The sequence below is a fragment of the Daucus carota genome, chromosome 7, assembly GCF_001625215.2.
Source record: "Daucus carota subsp. sativus chromosome 7, DH1 v3.0, whole genome shotgun sequence".
NCBI classification, from domain to species: Eukaryota; Viridiplantae; Streptophyta; class Magnoliopsida; order Apiales; family Apiaceae; genus Daucus; species Daucus carota.
Window position 1 is genome coordinate 20213846 of NC_030387.2, and position 13526 is coordinate 20227371.

A 13526-nucleotide genomic window follows, 5' to 3' on the forward strand; every position below is an offset into this window, starting at 1 on the left:
TTATACAGGACATAGTTTATAATCAGATTATAACTGCATATGTGATAATAAGATTCTGGCCTGTTCTGTTACCTTTATGATAAGTAATGTATTTCTCAGAGTAGATAAGGGTGGGTTTTAAACAACTCAGAATACAATTATTCAAACTTTCCAGTAGAAAGCCTGTCAAAGAACACATTTCTTCAACCGATACTAATTTGTATCTATCTTGCTGCATAAGCATGATACTGGAGTCTGGAGTTGTTTATCTTTCAAAACAACTAGGTGCTTTATTAATCTAGCAATTTATTGATCATGAAAACCCTCACTTCCATTTCATGTAAAAGTTTCAGCTTTACAGAACACATAAACAGCATTTAAAGACCTCTATTATCATAAGAATCTTAGCACTGATTCAACCATCAGATTAGGCTTGCATGTCCAGGACTGACATACAGGTTACACAAACTATTATTGCCTGAAAACTTGCATTCCTTTTTTACATTTACAAGCTAGACTATAAACAATTTACACTTCTTAAATTGAATCCAGTATATTTTACTTCTTGTTGGCTCCTTCTACGCGTATGTGGACAAAGATTGTGTTTTTGTATCCTTTTGTGATCCTCAACTTGTTATCAGCATATCTGGAAAATACAATGAATTTAATAGCATGTACATCATTGTAGTGAACTCATAGACGAATCTAAGATAATGGAGGAAGTCTGGTGATGAACTTCGCGGAAAAGAATGAAAAAGAAAGTGTGATAGAAATAGAAGCACATACAGTAACTCGAGGTTGAATTTGCTATCTATCTCTACGGGAAGCCCATATGGGCCAGCTAGAATTGCTGCATCGTCCATTATCACCTCGTACAGGTCGGTGCCTGATTTCCTGAAACACGGCATCCAGATTCATGCATAACATATTAACATGTAGCAGTTGATGAAGGGAATCCTATATTCGATATAGATATAGGAATGGGACCTCCTGATGGAATAAATACATTAATATACACTATAATAAAACATTTCATAGGAACACCTAGTAATATCACAGAAAGAATTCATGATCAGTTAAGCAATTTAACTTGTCCTACTCTGAGTGATTTTAGATGGTATAAAGATGATATATATATATATATATATATAGGGTCCTACTCCAATACAAATTACTAGAATGAAAACTAAATAGAAACCAATGCGATTACGTAGAATGATGCGGGTTTTGGAATAGGGGATGGACCCCGAGATAGGCCTAGACGGGGTCTAAGTGGGGCCTAGTAGGGCCGGGTCGGGGCCTAGTGGGACCATAGTGGGGCCAAGGTTTGGCTCTTTAAGACTGTCTAAAGCCTGTCTAGGGCCTGTGAGGAGTCTTGGCGAGGCCCCAGCGGGCCCGGGTGGATTGAGTGGGGGTGAGGTTGGGCCCTAGGTGGGTGATGACATATAGGGGGTGGGTGATGACATATAGGGGGTGAGTGAGGTCATTTAAGTATAGTTTCTCTTGGTTTCCATTTTAGTTTTTATTTTAGTGGTTTTTATTTGAGCAATTGCCTATATATATATATACATAGATTGATATATACTATGTTCATCTTTTAGAAGCTAGTCAAGAGCCAGCAGACCAATAAGTTTGTAGCTTAAATAAATAGGCTATATGGTTTCTGTGTATCATAAATTGTTCAACTGGTCACCAAATTTTCTGTTGGGGTTTATAATTTCCAACACTATTACAGGAGGACAGGCCGAGGATATTAAACGTTTGGAACAATTGTTCAAAATCCTTGGCATGTTCTTGTCACAGGATTCAAATTATGGTCAGAATTCAGAACATACCAAATGTGCTACATGCATTTTAATACCAAGATAACATACGAATCACGGGGAGGCGGTTCGTCCCTCGACCCTTCCTGGTCACGTATTCCAGATGGTATGGGAGGCCTTGGAAAAACCTCGAAAGACCATTAAATGGAAGCTTGTTCATGCTGCTGCATATGTAGTGGGCTGTATTCTTATTTCTCTTTCAACTATTCATTAGTCTTGTATTGTTTACCATTAAAATTTTTGCTCCACTTCATACGTTGAAACTATGTCTTTATCGTGGTGAATCTGTTACTAATTGTTACTTTGGTTTACAAAGCAAGCAGTTCATACGTATAAAATTTAGTGAAGGACTATAAATATAGATGCAAACAAAAGTGAGGGAGGTTTATTGAGTAAATAGAACTTCTTCAACAAATTTTAAAAAAACAAAAATTTATGAGATACAAAATTTTTTTTAAGGTTTTATTCTTATTTGAGGATAGTGTGTCATCTGGAGATTTTACTTTGTTAATAACATTAATAAACTAATTTTTTCTTAAATTCCTTTTGAATCTTCTTTACCCCGTACTCAGTCAAACCGGGTTATTTCCTCTCTACCACAGATCCTATACTACCCCCCACAAACTGAAAAGCCATAACCCCAGGTGCTATGGAAATACCGTTTAATTGGCTCTTCGACTCATATATTCCAAAAAGTGGATCCCGCTCTAATAGCTCCAAATAAATTTATCACGTGCATTAAGATACCAAGGCCTCTTATTCTACAAAAACGAAAGCACTTTTTCACCCTTTCATATACTAGGGGATTTTGCTGAGAAAATAAAGCATACTTGACATACTAACGAAAGACCCATGAAGATTTAAAAGAAAATTGTATTCGATGTGATCAACTCGATGGAAAGCTAGACTGTTTTCAATTTCTAACAGTGAGTTACATTTTCAGGTTTCTGGCATAAGGAATCATGATATTCAACATTTACTGGTAGTATCTGCTTAAAATTAAAATCAGTGAACTAGGGAACTTACGAATATGTGCCAGTCATGGAGAATTTGAGGCCAAGCACAATATCGACCAGAAATTTTAGTCCTCCATTCCCCTTGACGATCTAAGGTAGACAACAAAACACGAATATTAGCAGAAACTAGCCTATTGAACCTAGAAATTTGATTTTACACTGTTGCAAGATCAGTAGTTTGACAGAACCTGTGTTCCCATAAGACCATTAGCAGCATTCTCTATCCAGCTATCAGTCTCCATCTGAAACACAGAGGCCATGTTTTATTCAAATTAAACAATGAAATTATTGTAAATTTAATAAAACTTGATCAGTTGGTAAATAACATAAATCCGTACTTTTAAGATTCAATATACAGGTAACATAAAATTAGGATAATCTAATAATTTGGATAAATTAATGTTGAATGCTGGAACTTGTAAAAAAGTATAATTTGCTCCACCAGAAAAGAAGTACTCCCTCCGTTTCATAATACATGTCCACTTTGGAACAAATCACACATATTAAGAAAAACTAACTTTTGTAGAAAACCTTCATTTATTATTTTATTTATTGCATTGACCAAGTATAATATGTGGGATATATTTGATCTAGGAAATATATAGGATGTGGTATAAACTTCATCTAGGAAATACGACTATTGACTACATTGCATTGAAAGTTGAAATGGGACAACTAATTTGAAACAATTTTTAATTATCAAAAGTGGACATGTAATATGAAACAGAGGGAGTATCTTGATGAAAACTTTCTACTTCACTTGATCACTTATTTGCAGATATATTTGTCATTTGCCATTACCATAGTAATTCAGCAAGTTGAAGAACGACACAGAAATTTGCTTTCCTAGCCAGGGGAATATCTGCGAAGTCATATTGAGTATCGACACAAGGCGACAAAACTTTGAAACTTTTAAATGCTAAAAATTGTGTTTCCACTCCGAATTTGATAAAGGACAAATAGAAACAAGCACCAGTACTTAACATCATGGAGGCAGCACATGCAGCAGAAACACTAGAAAACAGATATTTTTTTTCATTTGGGTTCTTGGCTAGAAACACTGGCAAGTTATCACAATGCATTATTTTGTATGCATTGCTGCTTTCTCATGTGTTAGCATTAGAATAATTAAGACGGATCAGGAATGTTCATGTTCCCTTACTTACACAACTTAAGATACATCGACATCAGCCATTAAAAGATTATAATAATACCACTTCTTCTAGTACAAGATACAAGCTAGTCCAGAATTCATATCCTAACAGAAGCCGAGGTTGATACTAATTTTCTCTGAGTTATTCATTCCAGATTCCATCTATATGTCTGCCTTCGAGTGAACTGCTATTGCTGACAGATGTAGGCTAGCTTATTCCACGTCTCTACATGGCTTCTCTAATTTTCTCTGTGCTCACTAAACTAGTTATGGGTTTCCCCTTCGAAGCCATTTCAAGTCTTAAATTATGTTTTGTCTAATGAAACTGTATCTTTCCATCCCTCTCTAAAGTGCCTCGATTTCAGTTGCCTTTAAAGAATCAATCTTACTTGATGAAAAAATCATGATTTAACGGATTATTCCACTATGTATGTTTACAGGGATAGCCATTTTTAACAGATTATACATTCCATATTATATTTGTTTCAGAATTTAGGACTGCCAAAACTCACCTGTGAACTCCATATCATGCTCCATTCACCCTCGAGGAGCTGTTGTTCACCTTTAGCTTCTTTCTGATTCATTGCAAGGAAGTCTTCAATTTCCTACGAAATTAGGCATGTAAAAGTCTGTAAAAGGAGGCTATAGCAGATATAATACGGTCAGTTATAGATATATATTTTTGGATGTAACACCGTTCTGGAAACCAATTATATCTACCCTATTGGTTGAAATATAGGAGCAGTCAGAAGGGATTCAAAAGATAGTTATTTACCTTCCTGACTTTGGTGTCCGTAGAAATGGCCGAAAGCAATCTTTGCCTGGGTTCACTAGTCTTTTGTAGCACAAATGTGGTGCCCTGCACTATACCGATGTATCTGGGGGTCCTTAATCCTTAGCAGGTTAAATACTATACGTGTAAATGAATAATTTTTTGCTGTTTAAAGTCATGATTTTTAAACAGCTGATAAGGCTGAGATGCTGACTAGTTGCATATTTACCTTGTTTCCTTTTGAAATACGGAGATTTCCAGATTTTGAAAGATAAGTTGTGTCTAACCAACCCTTAGCTTCATCTCCTAGAAGTTTAAAAGGTACAGGATATGGAACTTTAAAAGGTAGGAACTTGAAAGAAAAGGCTGCTTTGTCAAACCGAAAAAGGATGCGCTTTCCATCTTTGACTGATGCTGCAGCCTGCATATGCAACAGCATTTATTTAATATATAATCCAAATTTCACAAAGATCTCCTCTCTATTTTCTTGGATGATTAACGATCTCCTTTTTGTACACTTGAAAAATATATTCTTAAAAATAATAAACTCCAGTGTTATAGAAGAGCAAAGAGATCTGTTGAGGGTGAGCTAAACTATCCTTGTATTTAAATTGTTGAGGGTTGGCCAAATTGCACTTACAATTTTTTGGAGGGCAAATCACACACTTCCTATCGAATCAAAAAAAGAAGAAGAAGACGATGGAATTTAACCAGTAATTTCTAAATAATTGATGGTACTCCACACTGGACACTCATTGCTGGACACTCATTGCCTCTGTACCTATCCACTATCTAGTACCGAAGGAAAACTATGGTCCAATGTTGTCAATGAACATGCTGATTGTTCTTTAAAATATCTTCCGGAGTAAAATGTTCGAACCAAGGAATAATATGTATTTTAAAATGGGTCCCCATAAGTTCATCCTGTTAAAATTTCATTTTGATGATAAAACTGTGTGGAACCAAAGAATGTTACACTGAAGCATGCAGCTGCCATATTTAGGCACTGTATTTGTCAACAGTTCATAACATAGACATAGAGTGTATTACTGTATTCTTTGATGTTTCAGTTTTGTTCTAACAACTACCAATCAAGAAGTCATACCTCTACTTTCAGCTCGCCAATTGCATCAGAGAATTTGACAATGTTGGAGACACGTTGATCCTCTGTTTGAAGATATACCTCTTGGAAAACATTAAAGAAATCAACCCCGACAAAAGTTCTCTGAAGACGTGGCAATAACACAGATTAACTATCTAGCAATTTCCAAAACCAAATCAAAATATAATATAGTTTCTTCTCTAGAAGGGATACAAGTAAATAAAGTAATAAGCTTCAAAAAGAATTAATTTTTTTGTTTGGATCCGGTAAATTCACATGCACATACTTCCGTGGAGGCTCAAACCCCTACTTCTTACCAAGAGAAGTAATATCCACTGAGCTACAATGCTATGAATCAAAACCACTTATTCAGGGGACAACTGGAACTTACTACAGTTCAGAGGTTTTAGTTCTATTTTTTGAATTGGAATAATATTTTATCATAATCTTTGGGGCGCTATAATAATGTTATATGGAACTAAATTCCCTTTAATTACAGACTTTAGATATAACACCAAACACTAGTAAATTTGCCGCACCAAGCAGAACAACCGCCAAAGTTAACACTCCAATTTTTACACAAATGAACTCAAACCAAAAGGACAACATACTACCTGAATTGGAGAGGCTGTTCCTGGTCTTGTTGTAAACATTAATTGCCAGCGACCCTCAATCAAACTAGAACTTGTCTGGAAACAGAAGATATAACAGTTAAAATTCTGCACACCGAATCTCAAGCTCTTATAATATCTTTCCTCCAATTGAAAATATGTGATTCCAAACCAAATTTAATCACGGCTCAAATATCCAGTTTATCATGCTGCTCATTACTGAATGCATGAAATTTAATTAAGTGAAATTCATAAATTGTCACTTTAAATTAAGAAAGTAATAATTTGATAAAAAAGAAAATTAGCCACCGGATCACTAATGCTTTCTGAAGCCTCCAAAAGTTGAACTGCTCGGTCAACTTCCTGCACACAAATTTTCAGAAATCAGTCTCCCTAAATTGTTGTTAAGAACTCATGTCAATTATTTAAAAAGCCCTTTTAGATAATCTATTTGATATAACTTACAATTTGTACATTAAATCATCCAATTACATCTAGCAACCTCCTTCATGATGTGTTTGGGAACCAGGAGTCCAGGATGTCATTTTAACAGATAGATCAGGCCCAAATGACATTTTGGATTTGGATATGAATTCGGTTCAATTAACATGATATTCAAATACGAGTCCGAGTTTGAGAATTTGACTTGTCAACTCAATTCGGGTCATTTAAAATTCATTATTTTCAGTAAAATCCATAATTCTATGCACAATCTTAAGCATAATCATTTCAAACACCTTAGCTACATCTCAACACGATCCCCCTCCAAGTTACAAATATAATGCACATTTGTATTGATGTATAAAATTCATTCTGGTCAAGATTGTTATAATCTACTCTATAAATTTTACTAATATTTAGTGCTGTAGTATATTAAATCAAGTTGCCTGTTTCATGAGATCAGACCGCCGGATACACTGTATAATCTAATTAACGAGTCCTCCTTAACACCTTACAGTTTCACGAAAGCCAGTTACTTAACATGATATCGGAACCCAATTTAAACCTGATTCAAGGAATGTAATAGTAATTATATAACGCATACTTGTAGTTGCAGGGGAGAAGCAGAACGGCCACGGCCTTGAATTCCAATAAGAGCTTCAATCAATGAATTCTCGTCTTTACTAAACGAAACTTGATCCACACTCTGCTGCTGCTGCTGCTTGTTGACCAAGGAACACGAAACGGACCGATATATCTGATGCTTTCTTAACAAATTTCTTGTAAAACAAGTTTTTGATGGAATGAATGTTGGCACAGGTCTGAAACCAAACCCTAGGTTTGTGAGCTCATACGATGCAGCAGCAGCCGCCATTACTGCTGTGTACATGTGTTTCTGTCTATATAAATATGTGTGTGTCTGTGGAGTTAAATGAACGACCACCTCAACTGAGTTGCGGGAGAGATTCGATTTTCGTGTGACACGTGGATCAATATACATCTTACACCTCACCATCTATGGCTCCTGCCTTTATCTTCAAAACTCAACAATGCTTTGCTAATTATTGATACCAGCTTCTACCCCGTGTAACTGTGCAATTATTTATAAATTTTTTAAATATATTTTAAATGGCGTGAAAAAATTTAATTTATAAATAATAAATTAAAATTGTATGTATCATGCCAAAGTATTAAATTCTTTCGATCAAATTTTAAATTATTTTAAGTAGAATATGTGACGCCAACTCCTATTAGATTATATTTATAAATGAATTTTATATTAGAATTATTATAATGTTATTTAAATATTTTTTTAAAATTTTTTATATTTCGAGATTAAAATTGATAAACACAATTTGTTTTGAATTAAGAAGATTGAATTATAAACATGCAATAAGATGGTAGAATTTGTTTTGGATTAAGCAAAAGTTTTTGTATTCGTTCCTCACATAAATCGGGTTTATTAATTTTAAAATATATTAGATAAAAATAATTTTGTGACGGTGCGATTTATATGATTCTACAAATAAAATTGGTAGAAAATATTTATTTTGGATTAAAAAAAAGAGAAATTTACAAGAATATATATATTTTTAACTTTTGTTTACAATTTTACTACCTCTCACTTATCTTTTCAATTCTATATTACTATTTTTTTAATTATACCGTTACCTTTGTCTCTCACCTTTACTCTTTTCAAAATTACGGCCTCTCCATCGTCTCTCTCAAACCCTGCTGCAATACTTCCACTCACTCGACAGGTACTCTCTCTCTCTCTCTCTCTCTCTCGCTCTCGCTCTCCCTCTCCCTCTCTCCCCCCTGCTCTCGCTCTCGCTCTCTCTCCCCCCTCTCTCTCTCTCCGCTTACAACTTACTTTCTCTCTCTACAGATTTCACAATCAGCTTCGTTCCTTTCCGTCGATCGTGCTCGTTCCTGTTCGTCAATCACCTGACTCTTCTCAACTCGGTAAGTTAACTTCTTAATGTGTGTGGCTGTGTGTCTGTGTAGCCGTACTGTTTGCGTGTTTTGAGAGATTATATGCTTGAGATGATAGTACTATAAAGCGTGTGTGTGTGTGTGTGAATTTGTCATATGTGCTTGATGTGTCCCGCAGGAGCTGTAGGAAAAGTAATTTGAGATAAGCACCTTAGGCAGTTCCCCAAGAATCTAGATTCTTATAAGTCCCGAATATCTCATCTCTTGCTGCTAATGTTTATATACAATATTAGTTCAGTGTATCCTATTATTTGCCAATATACTGGTGGAATTTTCACACACAAAATCAACTCAATTTGGTAATATGCTAGTTTGAACAGAGAGAATGATCAAATAACAGAAGCAGCGCATACGAAGTTAAAAAGAGTAACGAAGATATGCTTTTTGAAAGTATTGTTGTTCCAAATTGGATAAATGTCAGTGCATATCATTGATAAAATTTGTATCATTTGAGGTGTTCTGTAACTACTATTCATATGAGCTATAGAATGTTAATTAATTCAGTCTCTATATAATAGGCTATGACTTCAATTTTGGCATTAGCAAGTAGGCTGAATTTTGAACAGGGGTGACACTTTTAGCATTAAGGTCACCTTCTAGCATAAATGGCCACATGAAATGTAAGAATTATTAAGGGCGATATGATCAGTTTGAGTGCTCCCTGGGCTTTAAGTGATGATGTTTTAATTCCTCTCTGGCTTGCCGAACAAGAACATTGGGTTCTTGGGAGATTGTGTTTTGTAGATAGGGAGTTCCATGTATACAGTACACTGAACTGCGATGGTGGGAGGGATATTATAGTAAAGGCAGCCACTCCATTCGTCCAATTATTGCCAAAGTATCTCGAGGCAACTGGTTTTTATGATCGGACGGATATAGATTTCACAGCAGATGCATATTCTGATAAGTTATCTCTTGATCCGTTTGGAGTGACTTTGCATCATTTTGATTTTACATCATCGTCTATGTAAGTGACAAATAAAAGTATGACTTCACACACACGCGCGCGCACACACACACATAAATGTATATGACTAGTCCCATTTATTCTTATTTTGAATTTCAGTATAGGCCCCGCAGGGGCACTAGTCTTAAATATAGATTTTTATGGGTTTGCAACCAATGCAACCACATTTGCAACTTCTGCAACTATGGTTGCAACCTTTGTAACCACAGTTGCACCTTCTGCAACTGTGGTTGCAAAGGTTGCAACCACATTTGCAACTTGTGCAACTGTGGTTGCAACCTTTGCAACCACATCTGCAACTTGTAATTATAACTATGTAAGTGACAAAACTATTCAAGTTGATATAGTTTATGTACTGCATAATCATATTATATGTTGTGATTTAGTTTGATATGTTTTTCTTAATGCAGTGACAGTGGGATATACATGTGTACATAGGCCGAGTATTATGCTACTGTGCCGGAATTCCCTAATGATGAACTAGATATTTCTACTTATAGAAGCAGGCTTGCCTTATTGTTTTATTCGTATGGAATGGCAAAGCAAATACACGGCTATGAGAGTGATTCCGATTACACTGCAAAGGTTCCATCAAAAAAGCCTCAAAGGACAAGGGCATATGAGCGAAAGAAAAAGACGAAAGATGTGAAGACAAAAGATGTTGAAGAATGACTTGTATTCGTTGTTTAATGACATTAAGTAGTAGTTCTTTGTTTTATGACATTAAGTAGTTATTTGTTTAATGACAGTACTTTGTAGTTGTTTTGGTTTGATCAATTCGAAAATTAAAACTTTATGTAGTTATTATAATCGGTTCCACTAGTATTTTTCATCTCTCAAATTAGCAATTCACACATAATATATTTCATATCTTTTCAATAAGTTTTATTTCAGTTGATGATTTTATGTAAAATAGGCCCCGCAGGGGCAACCATCATAATTTTAATATTTTAAAAAATTACTATAAATTAAATCGTATTATAATCTTTTTTGTAGGAGTTGGAAATTTCTTTGCAACATTTGCAACTATGGTTGCAACTTTTGCAACCATGGTTGCAGAAGTTGCAACCATAGTTGCAAAGGTTGCAACTATGGTTGCAAAGGTTGCAAAACCACATATTCTATTTATGAAATATATTTTCTGTTTAAATGCAATTTCTTTGAAACTTGAGGAACTTGTAATTCTTGCTCAAAGTCTATAGAACTTGAAAATTTATAAACACATATCATATCGGTTCCACTAGTATTTTTCACTCTCAAATTAGCAATTCACACATAATATATTTCATATCTTTTCAATAAATTTTATTTCAGTTGATGATTTTATGTAAAATAGGCCCCGCAGGGGTAACCATCTTAATTTTAATATTTCAAAAAATTACTATAAATTAAATCTATAATGAAGTTTGTAAGAGTTGGAAATTTCTTTGCAACATTTGCAACTATGGTTGCAACTTTTGCAACCATGGTTGCAGAAGTTGCAACCATGGTTGCAAAGGTTGCAAAACCACATATTCTACTTATGAAATATATTTTCTGTTTAAATGCAATTTCTTTGAAACTTAAGGAACTTGTAATTCTTGCTCAAAGTCTAAAGAACTTGAAAATTTATAAACACATATCATATTGGTTCCACTAGTATTTTCAACTCAATCAAATTAACAATTCAGAATTTGCAACACTATTTGCAACATGATTTGTAAAGAACCAAGTTTTTTATTTGGATGGGTTTCTGCAGGTTCTTCAATTATGTCCACATTGACCACATTTCCCGCAGTTAAATTGTTGAGTTGGCATATTTGTCTCCCACGCATAGGGATGGGCATTTACCCCGCCCCGCTCGATCCCGACCCGATCCCCGCCCCGTTCAGGTCGGGGATTCGGGGAATTTTTCGGGGGCGGGGCGGGGATCGGGGAAAAGTTTATAAAAAATTCGGGGATCGGGGCGGAGTCGGGGATTGATGTCTCCCCGCCCCGATCCCCGACCCCGATTATATATATATATAAATAATAATATATTTATATATATTATACTAAATATATTATTAAAAATAGATAAACTTTATAATATAATTAAAAGTAAAAAATAATCTTTATTTTTATTGATTGATTATAAATATATTGTAATATAATATATTTTATAATTTTAAATTGTTGTTTATTTATATTATAAATCAATTTTAATATGATTTGAGGTTGAAAATATAAGATAATATTATTTTATTATTATATTAGGAGTTTGTAGTTTATTTTTTAATTAAAAAGTATATTATATATTATAAAATTGTTATGTTTTTATTAAAAAATAAAACTCCCCGAAACCCCGCGGGGATCCCCGTTCCCCATTCGGGGCGGGGATCGGGGAGGAAAATAATCCCCGTTCGGGGTTCGGGGCGGGGTCGGGTAGGGGTATTGAATTCGGGGATCGGGGTCGGGGATACCACTCCCCGCCCCCGAAGTGCCCCCGTGTCCATCCCTACCCACGCAGCCTTGCGCCTCCTCTTTTTGGGTCTCCCTGTTCTGATTCTACCTTTCGGCGGATACATTGTCCTCACTTTGATCTCTTCTGGAACTTTCCATGTGTCTTTTTTGCCAACTGGATACACCAATTCTTTATAAGCAGCCACCATTGCTTGTTTTGTGTAATATGGTGAGCAATAATCATAAGGATCGTGACTTACTTTCTGCAAGACAGCAATTGCATGTGCGCATGGAAGTTGATCCAACTGAAATCTGTTTTAAAACAACACATATATCATGTAAAGATAAAACATAGAACATGCATTTACGATATTTCATTAAAATAATATTGAGAATTACCTGTTGCATGTACAACTTTTGGTGGCCAAATTGACTGTCCATTTTTTGTCAACATTACAAACTTTGAACACCGATTCATTTGATGGATTCACCTGTTGATTAGACATCATTTTAAAGAAGAATATAACCTATTTTAAAGGCTGCAACCATGGTTGCCACCATGTTTTGTAATTTTGTAATTTATTCAATTTTATAATTTGTTCAAGTTCTTTAGACTTTGATCAAGAATTACAAGTTCCTTAAGTTTCAAAGAAATTACATTTAAATAAAAAATATATTTCATAAGTAGAATATGTGGTTTTGCAACCTTTGCAACCATGGTTGCAACTTCTGCAACCACAGTTGCAACTTTTGCAACTGTGGTTGCAACTTCTGCAACCATGGCTACAACTTTCATATTAAACTAGTTAAAGTAAACATATTAAAACAATCACATACAGAAAACACACAAATAAGATCAATACAGAACTGAATTTTACCAGTTGCAACTTTTGCAACCTTATTTGCAACTTTTATTAATGTTTGTTCCTCATCATATACAATTCAAGCACAACTCTCAACAACCAATATATACTACAATCATGTATATATACATACAGAAAACACACAAATAACGTACACACATACCGCTATTCTAGAACAAAACTCATAATCTCAGTTTGCTATCTCTATATAAATTGACATTATTCATATATACATACATTACACACGTAAAATCACTTACAAATCTCAGTCGTTGCAGCTTGTTGCCGATCCAATTCAGCTCGAAATCACTGTGAAACTGCCCCTGCGGGGCCAATTGAACGCAGAAGAAGAATTTCCGAACGTTTCCGAGCGTTTCCGAGCT

The 13526-nt window shown here is 34.9% G+C and overlaps 1 protein-coding gene across 2 annotated transcripts; it reads right to left on the reverse strand.

Annotated features, from left to right (window-relative positions):
* Positions 1-352: 352 nt before the first annotated feature.
* Positions 353-7928, reverse strand: LOC108196616 (probable plastid-lipid-associated protein 12, chloroplastic). 2 transcript variants are annotated; one of them, XM_017363975.2, is made up of 11 exons: positions 7502-7922; positions 6766-6819; positions 6460-6534; positions 5849-5968; positions 4973-5164; positions 4747-4830; positions 4484-4576; positions 3007-3060; positions 2829-2908; positions 766-873; positions 353-625 (listed from the first exon to the last, which is right to left on the reverse strand). In XM_017363975.2, exons 1-11 carry the CDS (start codon positions 7910-7912, stop codon positions 538-540), a joined length of 1359 nt encoding a protein of 452 aa, XP_017219464.1. In that variant the 5' UTR covers positions 7913-7922; the 3' UTR covers positions 353-537. The 2 variants fall into 2 exon arrangements, 1 of the variants encoding a protein (XP_017219464.1); XR_010285953.1 differs by lacking the exon at positions 353-625 and adding an exon at positions 3620-3680 and having other exon boundaries at positions 858-873; positions 7502-7928.
* Between the last annotated feature and the right edge of the window lie 5598 nt (positions 7929-13526).